The 23,404-nt window shown below is 37.9% G+C and overlaps 2 protein-coding genes and 1 long non-coding RNA gene across 4 annotated transcripts; all 3 read left to right on the forward strand.

The window, feature by feature from the left end:
• The first annotated feature begins 2,836 nt into the window (after nucleotides 1-2,836).
• Nucleotides 2,837-23,318, forward strand: Dip-C (dipeptidase C). Of its 2 annotated transcripts, none has more exons than XM_012371732.2 (9): nucleotides 2,837-2,979; nucleotides 6,982-7,183; nucleotides 12,710-12,949; nucleotides 18,784-18,845; nucleotides 18,920-18,964; nucleotides 21,867-22,136; nucleotides 22,266-22,710; nucleotides 22,796-22,947; nucleotides 23,024-23,318. In XM_012371732.2, exons 1-9 carry the CDS (start codon nucleotides 2,954-2,956, stop codon nucleotides 23,055-23,057), a joined length of 1,476 nt encoding a protein of 491 aa, XP_012227155.2. In that variant the 5' UTR covers nucleotides 2,837-2,953; the 3' UTR covers nucleotides 23,058-23,318. The 2 variants fall into 2 exon arrangements, with proteins under 2 accessions (XP_012227155.2, XP_067209134.1); XM_067353033.1 differs by lacking the exon at nucleotides 2,837-2,979 and adding an exon at nucleotides 6,142-6,478.
• LOC136999328 (uncharacterized) lies at nucleotides 12,956-16,157 on the forward strand. The gene is made up of 2 exons (XR_010889698.1): nucleotides 12,956-14,503; nucleotides 14,575-16,157. It is a non-coding gene; the product is annotated as an uncharacterized lncRNA (long non-coding RNA).
• On the forward strand, nucleotides 18,971-21,858 carry LOC136999320 (FAST kinase domain-containing protein 3, mitochondrial-like). Its single transcript, XM_067353026.1, has 2 exons — nucleotides 18,971-19,452; nucleotides 19,519-21,858. The coding sequence occupies exon 2, from the start codon at nucleotides 19,519-19,521 to the stop codon at nucleotides 21,637-21,639; it is 2,121 nt and encodes a 706-aa protein (XP_067209127.1). The 5' UTR covers nucleotides 18,971-19,452; the 3' UTR covers nucleotides 21,640-21,858.
• Nucleotides 23,319-23,404: the final 86 nt, after the last annotated feature.

The raw sequence follows: 23,404 nt of genomic DNA on the forward strand, positions 1-23,404 counted from the left end.
AATTATTATTGCGTTGCATAATAGACAATAGTTCATAATTTAGAATTTTTTTTATTTAGCAGCGAACTGTATATATTATTCAATCGTTGCCTCCATTTATTCTTCCATGCAAACACAATGTTTGATATGTTCTATTTTTTTATTTGCGTTTTATTTTTATTTTATTTTTATAAAATAACGTAAAATAATTTTTTTTATATTAAATAGATATCGAGAATTAGTATTTTTCTTTCGTTTTGATAATTCTGCGAATAACAGTTGGAGTGTTGTGCTATGTGTGCATACATATATATAGTAGATTCTAGCAACGTAACAAGCTTAATTCGATTGCAAATTGTAAATATACTTATTTTTCGTCATGAGTAAAAAAATACACATCTGGGATTGGCGAGGTTAACGAGTGAGCTCGACCTGCAAGAAAGGCAAATGTCATCATGAGACAGCTTTGAAAGCGGAGATTGTTAGGAGTGCGGTTGTTTTTGCGAGTCACCAGTTGTCGCCGAAGACTTTGCTCGGATGACTTGACGCGAGTGATTTTCATGTTTATGAATGTGCGCGAAATCGAAGAAATCGAGCACGGCGCAATAAGTAACGTCAACTTTCGGCTACAGTTTCATGCATCTATCGGTGCGATTAATATTACGAAATCTTAGCTAACGCGGCGACTCGATCTCGTCAGCAGGCAGATTGCCGCAACGTGTGATCGATATAAGCTGCATGTATATAGCTCGCACGGCTCGTCTTATGCAATTAGGCCTTTCCAAGTAATGCTATTTATCACTCCCTGTCTTTATCACGTAACCGAAGTAATCAATGGATAACGTATGGTTACGCGCGCGCGAAAATAAACGGCGGAAAACTCGGCGCGGCTTGACCTAATTCAAGAACGTCCGTTTATACGTTTGTCTACCATCTGGCGTCGCGCGAAACACGACTAGTGACATAGATGTTAACTTTGTATTAATAGAAATCGTCGTGCGCGAATAGCGGGGGTATATAAATCTATTAATAATAATAACGTGCAGGAAATTTTTCAAGAGAAACTGAACGTACGTGCATTTATTATTATTGTTTCGTGATATTTTTAGCCGCGCGGTGTGTGCGATCCTTCTCGATCGACTCTTATCGGATCCAGCTGGCAAGATTTCACGCAACATTTTGTCTTTCATATCTTCGATAAATTTTTATTCGAGTTTTTAAAAATACATGGTATTCTACATGCATATGATGTTTCGTGAATTCTGTCACGTTACCGATGCGCAACGTAATAGGTCTAGTAAGATAAAACATTGCCGCCCCCAAGACTGATAATAAGCTAAATTGACAGGAGAGGGGAGATTGATTTCTCATTGTATCGAGTTTCCAACGGCAGATAAAAATAATAGTGGGCGACGGCGTAAAGCTCGAGTAATCAATAAATAAAATCTGATTTATCGTTCTTATTTTCCATTCTGAAGTGGTGGCAAATGTTGTTACTCTTATCAGTTTGTATAATTGATTTTCGATGGTAAAGCCTTTTTATCGCCTTTCGCGTTAACAAATAGCGTCTTATATAATATGTGTAACCGTTCGCGCAACCTTCAGGCAAGGTCTTTATGCCTGCCGTTCGTAAACCGAGAATAGGATTCTACATCGACTAGAGTTCGAAAGAAAACCTTGCGCTATAATTGTACGCGAGACGGCATCGCATTTCACATGGCGATTTTTGCTTAACATTGTCCGTTCTTTGAAAAAACGGTGAAACAAACATGAATTATCACACTGATATTTTTGTATTTTGATAAAAATAAAATGAGATAGATCAGTAATTGGAAATATTCAGCACGTTATATTTACAAGAAACATCGACTTATAAACATTATGTTATTTCTGAAATACATGAAGTGATCCGAATCGATTTGCAGCAGCAGAATAATAATGATATCTCTATTGATATAAATTGAGAGCACTCGAAAGATTTTTTATCGGAATGTTTTTATTATTAATTAAACGTTTCATTTTTTTCCACTGACCTACAATTATGAAGCGATAGATTCGATATGGATCTTTCTCTTTCTTTAAGCGGTCCGGTCATAAGTCAACAATTCGAATGTCTAATAACAGATACTAAGACCTTGTTCATGCGTTGACACAGATTTCGGCACGAGATAGCGAACGCGATGCGACCTAGTTGCACGTTGGAAAAAAACGACGATGCGTAAATGCGATAGTATGAAGTTGTAATATTCTTCACGGTTATTGTTATCATAAGTACCAATTAGTCTCATATAAACAATGAAATCAATTGTTTGAATAAAAATACGGGAATATTTTCGGATTAAATTTTCTTTAGGTCTTCAGTATTATAAAGTTTTTTTATAGAATATGATCTAATCTATTTTTTATTGTTATATTTTTATTCTTTTTATTATTTTATTATTTTATTTATTTTATAGTGAGTACTGTAGAATATGAAAAAAAAACTTATTCTTTTAAATGGAGATTTATTCATTGTCTCTTACAACGGAGACTCAGTTTAACATGTCAAGCTTTCTTTAATGATTTTTGAAAAATACGGTAGATAGAGTGTCCGCTAATTTCCTTTGAAAATTGGTAAACAATGACGGCGAAGGTATTGTTGGCAAACGTTGCGTCAGATCGCGTCATCGTTTCAGGCTGCACCGTGATCGGCTACTGTCGGCCATTGTCGACTGTCACCGACTACCACGCGCCGGGCGAACATGTGATCACCAGGCCGAGCTGTCAGCTGAGCACGTCGTTGTCGGGCGCGATAACGAAGCCGATACGTGTAATGCGCGTCCGTATAAAGAAACGTGATTTCCGGTAGTCTCGCGCAGTGACCACCTGGATCATTCTCGTCCATCGGTTTTGAGCACCGGCGGACACATCAGCGACGTGGCAATCTTGAGGCCGAACGCCTACTGTCGCGGAGACACTACGATCAGCAAGCAACATGGCGGATCACAGTCGCGCGGACTCGTATGTATAAACACAGGCGATTTATATACCGTGCCGGCTCTTCCTCGTGTCATTGCCCTTCGCGGAAGTAGATTCGCGCGCGAGTGTTTTTATTCGGGACACGGAATCGGTGTATTTTTGGCGAGTATTTCGCCGCGCGAGAGCTGTGCAATGATTTCTTTGTGACTGGTTAATCCTTTTCTTTTTTTATTTATGACATGACACATAGCATTGTTTTCAATTGCCAATTTCTATTTGTATGGAAATCACGTGTCGAGAAACTGGTGAATACGCGAGCAAATGTAAATGTCGCGTGATTCGTAAGTAGTTTGACAACGAGCGATACACTGAAAAAAAAAAAAAAAGCGTCGATGGTATTTGCGTTGAATCGTGAGATTGCTCGTGCTCGCTTGCGGCGTGGATCCGTTCTCCCGTTCGTCGGCGAACCTGATCGTGCTCGCTTTCCCCTGACCTGGCCGGATTTTGAGGTTATGCTTGCTGTGGGAGCGCTTACGCGACGTTCGCTTGCCGTTAGAATCTTGCCGTTGACCCTTGGACCGTCTGATAACAGCACTCTCGTACAAGATGTAATAATGGGTTGGGTCGAGAACTGTAATAGAGGCTTCGCGCGCAACTCAAACCATAACGTCGCGTGCAGTAGGTCGAAATAATTGACGGTTTCTTCATGTTGATTGATTCACCCTTAGTAGCAGTGATGGAATTAGCAAAGGAGAAAAAAATACACGATAGTATTATTTATATTAAAAAACAGCTTTTAGTTATTTTGGTTTAATGTTTCACATTGTCAAGCGAAAGATGTTTAATAGTTGGTTAGAGACATATATATGTATATAGTTGGTTGCATTTGTTGACGGACATGACGTCTTTATTCATATGTTGCCAAGAATGAATTTCTTAATAGAAAACACGACTGCATAAGAAGGTTTCTAGGTTGTCCGGCTTGCGTGTGGAATTAATGACGCGTTGTTTACGTTTACATTGTTCGCCATTATGCTAAGCGTGTAGTCGGCCGTTCCGTGTGAAGAAACTATGGTTGCTTTTAAAATACAGATCTGTTCGCATTGTTTCCTTTTACCTGAGTGTGAAATTGACGTTAAACTTTCTTGAAAATTATTGCCGGCTATAAATTTCAACAGAATTTTATCATGTTTGTTTAAAAATAAAACAATTTTTTTATACACGATTTATCACGAAAACAGTTTTAAAAATTGTAGTTTTAGAAACTTTTTAATATTATTTTTTATACAATTCTTTTCCTTTATTATATTTTGTTATAATTTGCTATAATTATTATTGTTATTGTTATTACACACTGAAAAATTGCTGGAAATTATTGGAAAAGTTCGAAGAAAGTTGCTTATTTAGTCTCATTTTTGATGACATAACTGGGGACAAGAACAAAATTCAAAGTATTATCGCACTTTTTTGTAGCGAGAGTATGACGATATTACTTATGGTAAACAAAACGATGTGTGGATCGTTATCATCACTGTTTGTTGGCCTCTAAATTTCGATCCACTTCAGACCATTCGTATTTTTCAATGTTAACATTTTACGTAACGTTAAACCGGTGCGTACTGATACTTCTGTTTTTTTCGTCGGTAAACAATGATATTACTCATCTCTTCGCACATCACGATAAGAACGATCTTGACGGAGTTAAAAACTATAAATTTTTTTTGTGATATAAATAAAAATAATGTAATCTTTTATTTACCTACAAGAGTAGATAAATATGTGAATTTTTCTCTTTCAAGTGAAAAGAGAGGATGACGTAATATTTTGCAGCACGGTGCGATATCATATCCAAGAAAATAATGTTCGTGGAATATATAATTGCTTATTTAGCTGTACGTAATGCTTTAAGGCATGTATGATTATCGTATCAACATATGAAGATATTGTATTCGGTGTACTTTGCATTAAAAAGTTTATATTAAAACACGCATATTATACCGAATTTTATTTGCACGATATGTCAGAACGAAATTAATAATCACAATCGTGTGATTACGAACTTACGATTATTGTGATTATTGTATCTGGAATGTTTTATTCTGAGAATATTCGCACAAAATTTTTATGTCGGATGCTTTACGACGGCGTGTTTCAGATACAAACGCAAGGAGAATTGACGGAAGTGTTTATGCGACAAGTTAACAGAAAATATTGAACATGTGCATCTGACCTGCGATGCTTTCACTTCTTTCGTGCTGAGAACGTGCCGTTTCGTTTAATGTCAAATAGCAACTCTCTTCTACTTTACTCCACATGTCTGATCTCATTTAAATTAATAGAGTTAAAAATAATTAAACAGTTTCTATTATAAACTTTTTTTATACCATTATTCATGTGACGTCATTGTTCAATTAAAAAGTTTACACATCGACACGTACACATTGAATACACACATATCGATATTTTAAATTCAAAACTTTGTAATTAAAATTCAAATTTTACTTATAAGATATTCCGATTAATTTGTCAAATTTTGAATTTAAAATGATTTTAAGTTATTAATAGATAAGTTTATTTAAAAAAATTTGATACATGAAAAAACTGTTATATTAACAGAAAAAATAAAATTGATCGGAAATTCGAGATACGAGATACGTTTAGATTGAAGGTATCGATGTATAGCAAACGATGGAGTTCCCAACAATGTTGCACATGACTTCTCCTGGCGGAATAGCTTCAGGAACCAAACCAGGTTAAATATAATTTTCAAATAAATGTTAAAAAAGTTGCGTCGAGCAGCTAATTTGATGGAGTTTAGAAACGCTTGAACGCGGTAGCGAGATACCGGGAGGGCGCGGAGCGTTAAGTATAGCGAGATCGTATACAGATTACGCGCGTGTATCTCGTTAGCGCGCTCCAAGTTTCCTGTGTGCCGTCACGCGTTTCATCTCGGGAATACAGCAGAACAAGAATTGTGTCAGTCAAGAGACGCGAGTCGTCCAATGACACGGCTTAAATATAAACCGAATACATATGCGAGGCCACGTGAAACCACTTCTCTCTCTCTCTCTCTCTCTCTCTTTCCTTCGTGAGAATAGACGTCTCGTCTCGGGTTCTATTTTACGCTCGCGCTGTAATTACTAGCCGCCAAATATCGAGCTCAGTCGTCTGGCCACGCATTTTCTATTATTAGACACACAATAATTTTTCTCATTTTTTAAATTATTATTTTTACTCAATAATAAATGATTGTAGTAAATTTCTTTGAAAATTTTTAGTTGTACGAACGGTGATGAATTTTCTCGAAAAATTCCAATAGTGAGACTGAAGATTATAGCAGTTATACAATTTTCATGCACACGATGACCTTAAGTCGCATAAATATGCTAACTAAAAATATGATTACCGGCCGCCTTCTACGTGCCTTTTCACCTTTACGCGCATCTCGTTGTCTTTGTTTACGATTTATTCAAATAAAGTCTGGAGCCAGTCTGCTTAAAGAAGGCCTTGTGAAGCGTATAAAACCAGGAATAATTCAATTGTACGTAAAGTGTTTTCTTACATAGTTTACGTAAGTTTGTAATCTGAGTTGCATACTTTTATAAAATTTCTTGTCAAATATTTCATGCGAACGATAACGCTTCGTCGCTTTTGTGACGCAATTTTTGTGAATCACCTAAATGCGTTTGTTTACGGCGTTGTAAAAACGGATATATCAATGTGTAAGCAGGCAGAGCGATATAAACGTGGCGGATCTACTTTCTTTTTAGAAAGTCTCGGCGATATTATCGGAAGCGAAATAATTATTTAGGAGCAACGTATCGTAACGTTGCAGATGCAATTCACATATACGTTACTTATGACAGTGATTTTCAGTAATAACGCGATATGCGCGACAATATTAACGTTCAAACATAAAATTGGAACATTAGTTGTACGATTATCGCCGTAATCGCCTTCTACGCAATCATTTTTTGTTTTCTCTGCCAATTACATATTATTTGCTAATGTCAGAGTTTCGCTAACAAAAAGATACAATTTTAGATGCGTCAAGGGCCAAGCTCACTTCTGGCGATGCAACGAGACCTTAAAAGTGCCCATGTCTCTTTTTCGCGATAATCGCCAGCGACTCGTCTCACGTCTCCACGCGAATAGCGAAGTTTCTGCCACGGGCACTTTCGTCGTTCTCCAAGGTGGCTTGGATGTTCCCTTCAACGACACGGACGTCAACTGGCCCTTCAGACAGGTGCGTGCTCACACACTGCTTTTTGAATCTTTGTCGGATCAATAAGAATACAATTGATTTGCGTATATTAAAAACAGGAAAATTTTTTTATACTTTTAAATAAATCAAGGTTTCTTTATTTAAAAAAAAATACTAGAATTCTCTGGATTTCAAATTTTGAATGTAAAATTTGAGTGCGAATAGAAAACCATTTGAAACTTGATGATACCATCAGAAAGTTTTCTTTTATTAAGCATCGCTCGTAAAAGAATTTCTCATATTACTGGAATTTATACTATCGGTTACGAACGTTGAACACGGTATTTGTGTGAATTGAGCGTCGAAAGAGCGAAGGGATCGTTTTTTCTTCCCTTGATCTTTCCGAAGCGCCGTACAAGAAGCGAAGTGCGCGATCGCGACCGATGGGAGATGAGAATTCCGAAGATTCAACCGCAATTACGTGGTCTGACTTTTACGGCTATTTTTGTCGCACGCCCCTTGCCGGAGTAACGACCGTAAAGACAATTGAGTTCGCCGGAAAGTGTTCAATACGTGCGTCCCCGTCGATACGAGAAAGTTCATTAGATTTATTTCGACGGAAAACGGATTAATGCCACGATTGCAAATTCAATTCGCCGAATTCGAACTTTTTATCGCCAAATGGTACATTGGCAAATTAGTCAGTGATAAGAATGACTGTATGACAGTTTATAACATGCTGAAACTGATAACATATGTTAAAATGTGCGTTCAAGAATATTGACACTTAAATAATTATGTTTGCCACTGAAGAAGAAATATTTTGTACTTGCTATTTAGAATTTGCTTGTCAGATATTAAAATAGCGTGGCGTTAAAAAAACCTGCGTGTTAATGACATAAATATGCTAAAGTGTATTCGTGTATTCGCGCTGCGGCTTGTTTACCACACATTGTAGAAGAAATTTATTCGGGGATCGCTGATGCGCACAGCCTGGCTGATATCAGATAATTTTGTGAGATGTGAAGACCAAATATTATTATCTGCTGTCTTATCGCATGATAAGCATTGCAGAATTCTTATAAAATAACACTGTGTGTGTTTTGCGAAGCGCACTACGACTTCGTTCTTCAAAGCGATATTTTATCAGTTTTTTTTTAAATTTATTCTTGTTGTATAAAATAATTATCTTTGCTTCTTTCCTTTCCGCTACTTTTATTTTCTGAAATTAATTTGCACATAATATAATTCTTTTACATAACGAAACAGTAATGATGCAAGAGATAATAATGATGTCGAAATTTTTCTTAGGAGAGTTTTATTGCCGCTTTACATAAATTGTTGCACCAGATTATTTTAGTAAATAGAGTTTACGCTACATTAACATCCGAAAATATGCTCTCGTCAAAGTTCGCGAGTCGCCGAAAATCGACGCAACGAATGACGACCCGGATCGTCACGCTCCTGGCGTGCAGACGGGCGCTCTGGCAGATTGCCTTTAAAACTCGCTTTACTAGAACCAAGAGGTACCGTTCGCACGGCTCTCTCTAGAAAAACACACGACCGTTCCGTTCGTTCGTCCGTCCGTGTTCCAGCCGTTCACATGCGCGCTTTGTTTAGCGCTCGGCCGCGACTGTTTTGCGGAGCAGGTTTCAAGAAAATTTTAATGGGCCGAGAAATAGATCTTCCCCACCTATTTCTTAACTCTTAAATTTATCGTTTGCATTAAATATTTAGTATTTAATGTAATAATATATTTTTTATTTATTATACATATTTTATATTTCTCTCTCTCGCTCTCTCTCTTTTTTTTTATATTTAGGTACTTGTCATACTTTGTCGTAGTTGTACTTTTTCCCACGGTTTAACCTAAATTTTATTTTATTCCATGAGAGAATATATAAGTTCATTAGATGACGAAATTCTTGCTGGGTCGGTGAGCCAGGTGTACAGTGTGTTAGAATATATTCCGGTCGTTCCCACGTGAAATAGTGGAACTCGAACCGATTGTATTCAACGCTTAGTGATCTTTCTGTGAGTACAGATGGTGTGAAATATTTGTGCCGCTCGGAATTCCTCGTGATTAAGGCTGCCCATTGTTATCTTCAGAGATCTAAAAATAACGTTTTTATATTTTTCATCGCGATGCTCGTTAACTTGCTCTTTTGTTCGACTGCTAACGTACAATTCACAGAGCTACATTAGATATTCAGTTAAGTTTGCAACCACATTTCCATTCACAACTTAATGTGCAGGTTATATTCAACGTTATCACGGATTGATAATCATACAGCCACATTTAGTACATTCAGCATTGAATGCGGCTACACGACCTAAATTATTTCTTGCCAACGAAATCATTTCGCTTCGCGCGGTGAATTTTTATGATACAAGAACAAGTAAAAATGATAAACGCGAGGGAGTTGGAGCCAAGGAGTCACATGATATGTTTGCGGGTTAAGGCTGTAGCATATTAAAAAGTAGAAAGCGATAAGCTAAGTTTCGAAAAGATGATAGATTACGTTGAAAAAAGTAATACTGTTATATGTTCGATTTGAAATTGAGAAAAATGAGGTTTTCGATTGAGGTTTCTGGGTACATTTTCTGATTAAATTTTACTGGTTACATTTTTTGTTTGCATCTGTGCTATGGGAGTAATGTGAACATTATCTCGAGATATTCCAGACCAGCTCGGATTTGTGCTACGCTTGCGTCATTGTTGATCTTCCCAAGCAACGTTTGCGCCGAACTGATGAAAGCTTAGAGAGAAATGTGCTCGTTTTATTCAATCGCAGAGAAATTGAAAATCTGGTTTCGGTTTAATTTCTAAGACATTTAATGTCGAAAAATTTTAAATCTACATCGAATGGTGCATCGTAATATTTTTATACGGGAAAAGTCAACGGTATATTTATCGTAAAATCCGCGGTTGGACGAACATCCGGTGCTTCTGGGACATCCTGCTTGCATGCAATCAAGATGGTGTTCCAGTTTCTAATTTGGCGAATAGCGGGTCGCACGTTTCTTTGTGCGCAACGCGCGCGCGCGCGCGCGCTTGCTCGACAGTTAAAACGATGTACTCGTGCTGAATTCGATATCGCGGTGCTTGTTGTTGCGCGATGTTGCGATCAATACGAGACCCTTCTGTCGCCGGATCCTTTCTTTATGCAGTTGTGTATTAATCCGCGTCGTCGTACGTATTTTCGACGTATTCCTGCCGCGCTCAATACATAGCGCTCGCGGCGAAAATAATAAATAATAATAATTTTTAAGAGTAAATTATATAGCGAATTAGTTAAATGACATAGTTAGAAAAGCATTTAAGATACATTATAATTTTTATAATCTTTAGAAATATTTTACATACAAGACGCGAAAGAATGTTCATATTTCAGCATGTTGGAGTTCTGAAACTTCAACTCAAACATTATTATTTCAAAACTATAATATTTTACAATCTGCAATACTAAAAATTGAATGTCATAATTTTGAATTCTTATGATAAAAATTATAAGGTTCAGAAAAATTGTCCATTAATGCTCTAAATGAAATAGTTGTGACAAGGTAACAGATAATCCTAGGTTAGCATTATGTGGCGCACACAACGACGTGTCATATGTATGCTATACATATATATATATATATAGAATATATGTAGCTCCTTTAAGATAATACCTGCTGGTTGTGCCGAGAGCACGTTGACCTGATGGCCGATCGTTCTGAAGCTGTTCTGCCTTCCTCTCTCCCCGTTCTCCGTCTTTTCCAGTACACCGACGGAAACGCGAATCCGAGAGCGATCAGGAGACGGAGAGAGTGAGAAGACTCCAGCTCTTGAACCCAAACACAAGGCGCAACGCGTTACGACTTGTTCTCGGCTTATTTCTTTCATCGTTTTATCCCTGGAATTTCGACCTGCTGAGTTTTTCGGAACTCACGACAATGACGACGACGACCGCGCAGATGCCTCCGCCAATGCTAAGGATGCGATATTGTGGCATTATCCAGCATATATAGTAAATCCGCTTTCGCAGCTGCACCTGCCGCATTTGTTTTCTTTCTTTAATCGCTCCCCAACGCACGAGCGTATACTTTTTTTTTATCTTTAATGTGAGTTATTCTTTTTACTTAGCGGTCTACTGATATTCCTTTGGGTGAAATTTCATTCAGCTTATAGTTGAAAATATAATTTTTCGCATTAGCCTAAAGCAGCAATTAAAAATGTGTAATATCTCTAGTATTTTTTATTTTTTTTGAACAAAAAATTTATCACAATCTGTCTTAGTCATGTAATAAATTTTATTTATCTAAAACGAGATAGAAAGCAAGAGTCAAAACAAACTTGAAATAAAAACGGTACGAAGTGTTACGTCAGTGATTGTGAGATAAAACATGTTTTTCGTTTCTCAAGTCATATATTCTTGTCATATTTTCTGTTTTTCTTATTTTTTGCTGGTAGTCTCGTTGTCCCGAGTTCGGGAAGAAAATATTTTGATCCGAACAAATCTGGGAAGGTCGTGGAATTTGTTGGCACAAAAAGACAGGTCAGGTCTTCAAGGTTGAGGACGCCTTTATGCCGAGACCGCGGTGGCTCTATTCGATAAAAACGGTCAAACAGTGGCAACCGGGAACGGCATTTCCGCTGCGTCCATCTCGGGCAAAGGGGAAACGCCGTGGCGGTGTGGATACACTCGCGTGATCCTGTTTCCTGTACAAGCTTTTTCGAAGCGCTGTCGGTATTAAGCCGAGGGAATTCAAGGTCCGACCGGCCATGAGATCGCCGTGGAGAATTTGCTATTACATTTTTACTGTGCGTGAAAAAAAGGAAGCGGTCAGAAAAGAGCCGGCTATTGAAAGCTGCGGAAAGTTCCGAGTGTCCGTCGTAATCGGCGGTCCGTGTCTTACGTTCATGAAGGCAAACGACGCGTCAGGACTTCGCTTCGCACGATTGCGAAACGTCATCTATTCGGCTGTGGAGAAAAATTCCCGACGACCCCGAGGGCGGATGACTGTACCTAGTATCGAACGCGATGACGTGGCACTATCATCGTATCTTCTCAAATACAGCCGGAATACGGTCGACGTGAGCGCTCGTCGAGACTGTGCATTGTCGAGGCCGGGCATCGATTTCTCACGTAATATCGCGTGATGACCTATTTATTTGAGGAAGTCGAGGAATAAATATCATGACATTTGATTTCGAGAATGGAACTCGAAGAATGGAAGCATATAAGAACGTACCGGGAATATTGTTGCCGGGATATTTACTATCGCGACAAACATCGTTTATTTCAGCTACGCGATATCTTATTCCGTTATTTTTAGACTTATTCACGTTCTGTGATTTTTATGTATCTGTTGTGCAAAAGTTGCCAAGAGTAAAGATCGAAGATGATTGAAATTTATTGGCTATGCAATTTTCAAAATGTTTAAAAAAATATTCGACAATATTTCGCTGCTATTTTTACGCGATATTTTTCTTTGAAGCTCTTTTATTATTCAACATTGTTCGCCATTCTGACTTCCGCAGCTCGTATTTTATTTGACTTCTTTATTTGTCCTTTTTATCAGGAGTCATTCTTTCAATGGTGCTTCGGCGCAGAGGAGCCGGGATGTTACGGGGCTCTCGACCTGGGCACTGGCGCCTCAATCCTCTTCGTGCCGAAATTGCCGCCCGAGTACGCGATTTGGGAGGGCAAGCTGCACACCCTGGAAGACTTCAAGGAGCGATACGGCGTGGACGAGGTTCACTACACCGATGAGATCGCGCGCGTGCTAAGAGAAAAGCGAGCGCGTCTCTTGCTCACGCTGGTAAGTCGCGCTTGGGAACAGATGGACGGCTTTCCTGCATGCCTTCTCTTCAAGTGCGGAGAAAGTGCTCAACCCAGGGACAATCTGAACCTGAAATGACCATAATTTCACTGCAATTACAATCTGCTCTCTACTTATAGTATAATTGAAAGAAAATTGTTTCTCATTTCTGTCGCTAATTAAAAAAATTCTAAACCGTAAAATAGAAACAAATTGAAGTGTTAAAAGAGTCCCCAGGTTGAGCACCTTCTTCTACATGTGTGTGTCTCGCAATAAGCGATCCGCCAGGCATTCTCGTGACGTTTACCTTCGCCTCCTTCGCGACTGTCTGCCTCTACAATGTGTCGAGAAAGTTACGTCGGTCGACTGGTTGCGAGTCGCTTACATTAAAAGACAGCGACGGCTCCAGACGCTCTCCTTTGCCAAACATTGCGAACGGATGCAAATGCGCCCGCGTATGAGTGCGTGCGAACTTTTGCCGCATTGTCGTCTCCAATTAGAGCCTCGTCGAGCGTGTTTCATTTGCACGATGCGACATTTGTCGCGCGGCTTGGCGAATGTTTGTCGAGCGAGGGCATCGTCTGACGTTGCCTTCGCTGAATGACTTACCAATCCTGTTCTGTATGGCGTGCTAAATGGATGTCGCAAAAATCCTGCGTGTAATACCCCCGTGGAAATATCGCGCGCGCGTTTAAACATCGCTCTGTTGCTACGCGGGTTGGAATTATGCTGAGATTTCAGAGAATCCCGGAACGTCTTGTTTACATTGGCTCTAGACAACGCGCTTGTTTATGCAATAATCGGTGCATGTATACATCGCATTTTTATTCGCATGTATATTTTATCATTCTTTGAAAAATAGAACAGGATATTGAAGAAATCAAAAACTAAACAGCACTTTTATTGCCTTGCTTAAGTTCTCATTTATTTTCTGTTTTTTTTTTTAGAGCTTGCTTTCATATCTTTCCTGTCTGAAATTTGATTTCGGTCAGTCTGTCCATAATTCAATTTTTAAAATCCGCTTTTAGAAAATAGTGATGCAACGCGGCCACACTGTTTATAAAAAAGCTTAAATATCAGGTAGGTCAGGTATGATACTTTTATTCGAAGCTCGACGACACGCTACGCGATAAGGCATGAGAATATAGAATATTTGCTCCATCTGCGACCCCGTAGCAAAAGTTCGCGAACTGATAGCAGAAGCAACCGGATTCGTAGCGATTTACACAGCTCGCTGCCGCGCTCTGACACAGATATCGCGTTTATAGCTTGCGCGCGTTGAAAAACGGCCGATGAATTTTTCAATCGGTCGTTATCTAACGAGCAACAATTTGTTCTGTGGCGCGCGTTGCATCAGTGACGACGTAACTGGGTGACCGCGGTATTAGGAGCGACCCGAACTGTACGAATATATTACGTGAATGCTTATCTGATAACGCGCGCCACTGCAAATAGATTTCGCGTCATTGGCGCACGAAGTCTGAAAGACACACGACCGACCTCATATCGATTATAACTGGTGGTGCAGAAAGCACTTTCAGTAAATGGATACAGGTACCTGGAACAGAATGTAAATTCTTTTTCTATGCCATTTATTATCCATTTCTGAATGAACTTATTTCCAGAACTGTCAGAAATGGTCTTTAAATGGCTTCCAAACGGCTCCAAACGGCTTCCAAACGGCTTTTCTTTCTTGTAGGATAAGCTTGTCTTTTTTTAGAAATACATTTATAACAATTCAGTCATTGGTATGTTCTCCACAATTTTATCTTTATCTTCTATATCTTGAGCTTTAAGAAGTATTGTTATTTTTATAGAAAAAGAGATAATATACTTTAATACTTTAATACTACAAGGAGACTTTGGGACAATAGAACGTTCGAATAGTAGATTATTCACAAGTAGTAAAACATTCAGATAATGAAGATACGAATAATATATATAAATATATGTTATACAATGAAAATAAGAAGCTTTTTATATGTTCATAACTCTTCTATTTAAAAATATAACTTTACAAATTTTTTTTATTTTTTAAATTAAGGTAAATATATTTGTGAAAATACTTTTTAGATTTAGATACATTTGGGTGTATAAAAATATACATTAAACATAGAATCTTGCTGTATATAGTGTTTTCAAAATAATCCTAGAGGTTACATAAGTCTGTGAGATAAAAGTGTGATATGACAGTTCAGAGCAGCTATCGCTATCGACGATAAACGACATTATCTTGAAAATTACAAAATTTACAAGAAACGTATGACCTGTATATCAAAGTACGTATATCAGTTGTACGTTTGTAGGAATTTTTATGCTTACCGTTGTCATACGAGCGATGCTTTGCAACTTTGTGACGCAGTCGTAAAGATATTCGACGAATTCGCGGAACTAGTTTTGCTAATACCAGTCACGCGGGAACACGCAATTTAGAGTAATTTGGGGCAATTTAAAATGTTTCGATTCTCGTAGCACATCGGACGATTCCAGGAGATGCTCGCATGATGTACATGAAAACAGGAAACTCTTAAAAGCGACAGAGATATTTTCTAAGAATTTTACACCGTGCGATTATTGGGTTGCATTCGTTGCGTTGCACATTGCGGCGTGTTGCATATGTTTTTCGTCTTATCGAGCAAATTGACAGACCATGTTCAAACTGTCAGCGCTTGTTGAGCGTAGCCAGGTCGATCAAAGATATAAGTTTGCAATAGTAAAAGAATTGAAAGGTAATTTATTAAAGTTTCTTTCCATATCGAAAATCGATTTTTCAATTTTAGATGCATTTTTACAAACGAATAAAACAGCGAATGTGACGGATAAATTTTTCAAACCTTTACAAAATAACGATGATTTGTTGCGTCCAACAATGCCGACATTACACGATATAAAAGATTCAATATTGAGAATAAAATTTCGCTTCGCGAAGCTATGGTCGACGTGAAGACGAAGTCAAGGCGTGTTTTGTTATTTTTTTTATTTGCCAAGATCCGTCTTTAGGCTGGTTTGTACATTAGCACAAAGACGCTGATTAGTTCTAGCAGTGTCACGTAAACTCCGGCCTTGTGTCTTCTCTCTATTTTCAGTGACGTTCAATAAATCGAATCGCCGCAAAACTTGCCGGAAAAATCAATATTTAATGGTTTTCTAGAAAGTGTTATTTTGCTGATACGCGCAGAAAGGCTGACATGAATAAGACATAGAGCAATTGCTTGGTATTCCCGTGAGCAATTGTGATCGTCTTATGCTATTTCGAAATGTATAAGAGAGCAGAATGCCATTCTATTCGTAAGATCGGCAGCATTGCAAAACTTTCTTGCAGAATATTTTAAGATTCGTAAGAATGATATTTCAAAATTTTTTAACGTCGTTTTTTAGCGTTTTTGTGCTTTAAATTTATGATTGCATGTATAAATAATTATAATAAGTTAAGATTTTTGAATTTTTTTATATACTTCTCATTTATATTTTAATCTTGTTGAAGATATATTATTTTTAAATTAATTTTTTCATTATTTACATAAAAATCTCGATTTAATTAATTTATTTAATTGCGTGTAAGAGCTGGGAACCAGTTTGTTTTGTTAAATATTAACCTTTATGCAACGTCTCATACAATATCGAGATTTTTTTCATATTTATTTCAGAGAAACAACTTTATGATGTTCGATGTTTGGTCTAGGTTATTTTTAAAGATTAACGTAATGGTTGTACAATGGGCAATGTGAAATCAAATGTTTCTAGTTGCGGTACGATTAAGTTATCTCGTGATTAACGTTTCCGTCCTCACAAATTTTACATTAACATGTGACGCAATGTATGATTTCACTTCATATATAATGAGATGAGAATGCACGATAACTGATTACTGTTAAATTGCGAGGACGTCGAATTACCGTTATTATGGAATTAATGTGAAATTACCTCGCGCTTTAATCCTTAATTATTACCACAGAATATTGTTTGTAAACAATGCTTTTCAAGCCGATTACTACTCAACAATGCGATATTCACGCATGACAAAGCTAATTTAATGGTTGATAAACACCGTTAGAAACAAAATGATTCATGCCGCTCGGAATATGTTAACAAATCCGCGTATATATTTGCATGATGCATATATGCGTCATGCAAGATCGCAACTGAAAATATTGTTTCAGAAAACAAAGTGCTGAATTGTGCTTCAATCGACAATTTTTAATTATTGATGATTTAATTTTAAACAAATAATTTTATAAGATATTTTTGTTGTTAATTGAATATTGATACTTTTAGCGCACTGTGTACATACGATTGAATTATTATTAATTGCTTACTTGCACACGTTTAAAGTTTGATTGCTAAATTTTTTTTATCTAAAATACCACCGTTATGTGCCGATGCAACGACAGCCGCTTGGTCGATATTGATTGGGAATGCACGATTACTGATAGACAGGCTACGTCATATTTGCATGGCAAATGAGACGAGTTTGGAAACTGTAGGGTCACAGGACATTACATCACGATCCCAATCGGGCGCAAGATTAATGGCGAGGTTCAAGCTCGGCAGAAAATAGGCATGGACATGATCGACGACGAGCGAATCGCAATGCAACCTTTCATGCTTAGCAACTGTGTTTGTCGCACACGTACGCAAGGCATTGAAATACTCACATAAGGACACAGTTACACGTGCCGCAGAATAAAACGTCTAATTATAGAGAGGGATAGAGGTTCTCGCGTCTGACCTTTATAAAATAAATTATGCAATAAATATCACGCGCGACGTATTAATATTAATATTGATTTCGTGAAAGTTTAGCCAGCGCTATTTTAAATAAGCATAAATAAATTTTAATTATTCGTAAACAAGTGCAATAACACTTTTTTTATTTTTATTTCCAACTTTATTCGAATTGCAAATTGTCGCAGTATCGCGATCATGTAATGACGTGTATATTCTCTAACCGGTGTGGAATATAGTTCGCCGCTATATCAGTTTTATTTTCTAACATCCTCAGTATTGACAGTCACTTGTCTTTTATAGACGAGTTATGTAGCTGTTCCGTCCACAACTCTAATTATGATTACATTGCAGCCGCATATTGCTGCCGCATATTTTTATGCGACACGTTGCACGGTCTTTTGCAATATCCGACGCAACAAATGCCGACGCTGGCGCATTCGCCGCCCTTACTTGCCATTTAGCCGATAAAACCGTTTTATCTATTACTCAGCGAAAAACGATTAATGCTCTCTAATATCGCAAGCGTAGGCAAAAACAACGGAACGTTATTATGCAGGTGCGCGGTGTAATGACATATTTCGCTTGAAAATAAACTTTACAGTTGTTTGCGCAAGAAATTATTAAAAAAATATACCGTGACGTGTTCGTGAATATTATAAATCATTCCGCATAAATTCACATAAAAAGATCATGTTTTATTTATTGTAGAAAAATATAAAATACATTATTATAATAAATACTAATTTGAAATTTAAATATTAGTCATTTGTTGTTGAGGCACAATTTTATGTGCCACTTAATCACTTAATTATTGCACGATGCATAAAGAATTTATACTCGCGTTATTGTCCACTCAAATATGTGTATGTTATCATGAATGTATCTTATGCGGATGTATTATAGAAATCGATGGCACAGAAAAACGTTTGTTTCGCTTCCGACCGGATAAAAGAATGCTTTCTCTATTCTGACTTGAATTGAAATTATGTAAGGCTTACTTTTACTTCGACCCACGATACGACTTTTCACATCGAGTGTATAAGGTCTCTCAAACTGCAGAATCAATTGCGAGTAAGTAATTCTTGTTTTTCTTTTGCATTTTGCAGAGCGGCAGGAACAGCGATAGCAAATTGGTAACGCGCGCAACGGTTTTTGACGATATCGACAAGTAAGTATGACAATGAATCACATTAGAAACACGTCACTGTTGACGATGATCTAATTCTGAGTTTCTCGTCATAGATTCCAAGTGGATAATAGTATTCTGTACCCGGAAATATGTGAATGGTAAGCATATAAATTTTTATCTTGTGTTAATAATAAATTTTATAATTTTATTTCGAGAGAGAAGAATAAAGCAAAAGATAAATTTGATTCCGATTAAATAATTAAATACGGATTTTAAATAATACGAGAGATATTAAAATGTAAGATAATTAATTTAATTAATTTAATTAAAATTGATATAATTAAAATGAGACACGATGTATTTGTGAGCTCAGTTTTTTGTTATTTATCGAGCGTCGACTGCTTGAAAGAATCAGTGTCGCCATCGACTGGTCGACTTGTGCAATCGCTGCGTTTCCACATCGGTATACTTCTGACAATTTTCTCTGTTGGGTTATAATACCAATTATTTCAATACGTTTGGCGCACATTCAAAATAATTAAAAATAAAATGGCCCTTTCTGTGATATTGCAGTCATAAATATGAAGATTATCTTTGAATTTTTTTTAAAGAGATCTCATTGAATATGTGATACAATATAAAAAAGGTAAATAAAGGAAAATTTATTACAGCATATATCATATTTTTATTACATTTACGATTAATATTGTAGATGATAATCTCAAGGCATATATTCGTGGGAAAATTTTCTGCGAGAATATTAGCGCAGCCATGTAGTCTGATGTTCAAATTTCGAAAGAGATTATTTCAATCAAGCATACATGATCATGCTGAAACACAGCTGACTCAAACAAACATCCTTGTGCAAGAAGGTTCACACATTCAAGAAGTTCCCTTAGTGGTTAGAAGAATTACCGACGTTGAAGTTCTCTTTGATAAGAGAAGCAAAAAGGCTGTTGAATCGACGGTGTCGAATAAAAATAAAAAGTCTGCAGTAATCCATCAAGAAAATATTCCTCATTCCACAAGCGTGAAAAAAAACGGCTCCTCAAAGCACAGTATTAGCATAGAGACTGATGAAGGTACGGCGATACTCTTCTTCTCGGATATTAGACGTCTGAAAAATACAGACGTGGAACAGGTTTTAGACGCGATAAATTCGGAGGGTAAAGATAAAGGTATTTATTCCTTGCTGGAGAGCAGAATGGCCGACGAGATAAACTGCCGGATAGCGCTTAAGAGCTTGAGAAAAATGATAGAATTGGAGAACGGGTGGTACAAGTATCGGCGAACCTTGTCGAGTAATCAGCCATCTGCAGAAGCCATCAACAGGGACATCATTTTGCGACAACTTGTAAATCTAATTATCAAGAGTCGCGACAACGAGATGATATTGCAAGGACTGAAAGCGTTGAAGAGAGACAGATACAGTCCTTCGAAGAACTTTTACAAGGATCGGATGTGCAATGAAGTTATGATCAGAGCTACGGACGGAAACTTCACGATATCGCAATTAATTCGAGCGGTGAAGATCTTGGCTTCTTACAAAGACCCCAAGTACAGAAACTGCATTGACACATTGTGGGCAGGTTTGGCGTATAAAAAGCAGGACATCAAGCCGAATTTATTAGTACCGTTATTTAGATCGTTGATATATTTTAATCGAAGTAAAATTATGGTGCAGATTATTTTGGAGGAGAAACTTTCGGAGCAATGGCTGAAGCTGACTGGGTCGCAGATGGCTCATATATTAGACTGTCTTTATGGCAGGGAGTCTTCGAAAGGGTGTCTGTCAAGCGCCAGTAAATGGGCAAACGTGAGCATGACTACTTCAACCGAGACAGATCTAATCAATTTCATCAGCAGTTTACACATGAAAAAGTACATCGACGAAAATGTGGAGCAAGCACTGGCGAGATACATGACAGCTAAAAGCGCCGAGATCAAACATCCCAATTTAATCGCCACTATCATGGATTACTGCAAGGATTTAAAAATTCGAAATCCATACATTCTTGCCGAATGCGGAAAATATTTCATGAAACGCGGCATGGAAATTCCGCCTTCTCTATTATCTCTCATTCTTATACCGTTCGGATTGTTGAACGTACGGCCGCCGGATGCGGCCGAGTTTTGGAAAATCTTTGACGAGGTGATAAATGCGAGATTCTCAGATTTGAAGTTAAATGACATTTTGGACATTCTTCTCTCTTGCACGTATCTCGAAAGATATCCCATAAAATTCTTGGATAAAGTCTTCAACACGTATATCGTGAACAGACTGCAGTCTCAAAAAGACGCTCCTCTCGTCAATAGCTTAAAAACCAAGTTAAAATTATTCGACGCGACGATGTCGTTAGAGTGTAAGGATTATCAAGGTAGCCCGGTTAATTTAGACTGCAGTACAAAGTCGTTAAGCTTGGACACGAGAATTAGAGGCATTGTTAATAAAATACACAAACCATTGGCGCATTTGGTCGGCGGAGAACATAAACTGAGCAGAAGCGTGGTACTAAATAGACTGCCGCTCATAAATTTCTACATTTTGGATATTTTGGTACATCCACTTTTAAAATCGACGTCAGTTTTTAACTTAAACTTGCATAAAAAAAGAAACGTCAATACTGCAATTTTAATTCAATTGCCCGAGTATTATTGCTGGAACACGCGGCTTTTAATAGGACCGCAGATAATGAGGAAGAGGCAAATTAGAAAATTAGGGTTTCGGGTTACATGTTTAGATTACACGAAATTAACGGAAGTGGCAGACCAAGATGATAAAATGTTATCTTACTTGTCGCAAAGTTTAGACGCTGCTGAAAATGCTTTGTGAATCGTTTCGCGCGTGCGACACACATACTTATATAAGCGTGCAATTTATAAAATAAAATTATAAATAAATAAATTTGTAAAGTTATAAATGTAAATCTTTTATCTTGACAAAAGGAAATTAAGAAGAACGCGAAGCATTGTATTCTAAATAAACGTCTTTGAATAAAAAATTGCATGTTTGTTTTTAGAATATATATATATATAAATTATTCTTCTTGTTTTGTGCAGCCGGGTGATAAAATCTTCCCGGGAAATTGAGGTATTGCGGTACGTGTGCAAGATAAGTTCGGAAGCGCACAAGGCCGTAATGCGTTTTCTGCGTCCTGGGATGTCAGAGTACAACGCAGAGGCTTGCTTCCTGCATTACGTGTACGACAAGGGAGGATGCCGACACGCGTCTTACACGTGCATCTGCGGCTCCGGACACAATTCCTCCATACTGCACTACGGTCACGCCGGTGCGCCAAATAATAAGGTCATACAAGACGGAGACATGTGGTAAGATTTCCGCTAGAAATAATTTTCCGCGTCGCATCGCTCGCTCGTCGCGCTCGTACACTGTTAAAATATTCATTACAAATCCGTTGCGTGTTGCACGTTGCATAACACATCCTCTCTGCCGTGCAGCCTGTTCGACATGGGCGGCAACTATTGCGGATACGCGGCCGACATCACGTGCAGTTTTCCGGCCAACGGGAAATTCACCGAAGACCAGAAGCTGATTTACAATGCGGTGCTGAAGGCGCGTGACGCGGTGATCGCGGCGGCGAGGCCGGGCGTCGTCTGGACGGACATGCATCTTCTAGCGAACAGAGTCATGCTGACGGCGCTGAAGGAGGGCGGATTGTTGGTGGGCGACGTCGAGGACATGATAAAAGTGGGTTTGAACGAGGTATTTCAGCCTCACGGACTAGGCCACTTGCTGGGATTGGACGTGCACGACGTTGGTGGTTATCTACCGGGTCACCCTGAACGCTCGACGCAAGCGGGTGTGAGAAAGCTGAGAACCGCTCGAACGCTGCTCGCCGGAATGTGTCTCACGATAGAACCGGGCTGTTACTTCATAGACTGCGTAAGTGTCGAAATAATCAACGAATGATTCTTTCAAATACTTTAACGCTAGTTTAATTTTTAATTAATTTATTAATTTGTTGCAGTTACTGGACGCAGCACTGGCCAATCCCGAGCAGTCGAAGTTTCTCGTGCCGGAACAGCTGCAAAGATTCCGCGGTTTCGGTGGCGTCAGAATTGAAGATGATGTCCTCATAACAGAGACCGGGGTGGAAAATATGACATATGTTCCTCGAACGTAAGCGTTCGTTCCGCGTATATTATTTATTGTACATATTGTTTGGAGAAAATAATTTTACGTGTATATATTTTAGGGTCGAAGAAATAGAAACATTTATGCAGAACTGAGTCGATGAGGACTCTGAAGATTCGAGAGATTAAAAAGTGTTCCTGAAAAATAAAGTTATGCTTATGATTAAGGAGTAACAAAGTTACAGTGGTGAGAACAATACATGATATATTCATATCATTTTTTATAAGGTAAAAAAGTATATATATTTTTCTATATTCTGATTAGCGTTTATATATAAATGTAATAAATAAAGCAACAACTTGAAACGCCATAAGGTAACACCAGCAACGTGACGTCATGTTGTATTCTTAAATCGATGGCTGCGATTGTAACAAGATTTTTTTAACCGATGCTTCTTATAAAAGTTTTGCGTTAATGACCTAGACAATAATTTATCTAGATT

The sequence above is a fragment of the Linepithema humile genome, chromosome 4 (genome assembly GCF_040581485.1).
Source record: "Linepithema humile isolate Giens D197 chromosome 4, Lhum_UNIL_v1.0, whole genome shotgun sequence".
Lineage (NCBI taxonomy): Eukaryota > Metazoa > Arthropoda > Insecta > Hymenoptera > Formicidae > Linepithema > Linepithema humile.

Coding starts and splice junctions, on each gene's coding strand:
- LOC136999320 (XM_067353026.1), top strand. CDS start 19,519: ATGATAATCTCAAGGCATATATTCGTGGGAAAATTTTCTGCGAGAATA.
- Dip-C (XM_067353033.1), top strand. CDS start 6,291: ATGCACACGATGACCTTAAGTCGCATAAATATGCTAACTAAAAATATG. Junction 12,950..18,783: donor CGCGTCTCTTGCTCACGCTG/GTAAGTCGCGCT, acceptor TGCATTTTGCAG/AGCGGCAGGAACAGCGATAG. Junction 22,948..23,023: donor ATGACATATGTTCCTCGAAC/GTAAGCGTTCGT, acceptor TATATATTTTAG/GGTCGAAGAAATAGAAACAT.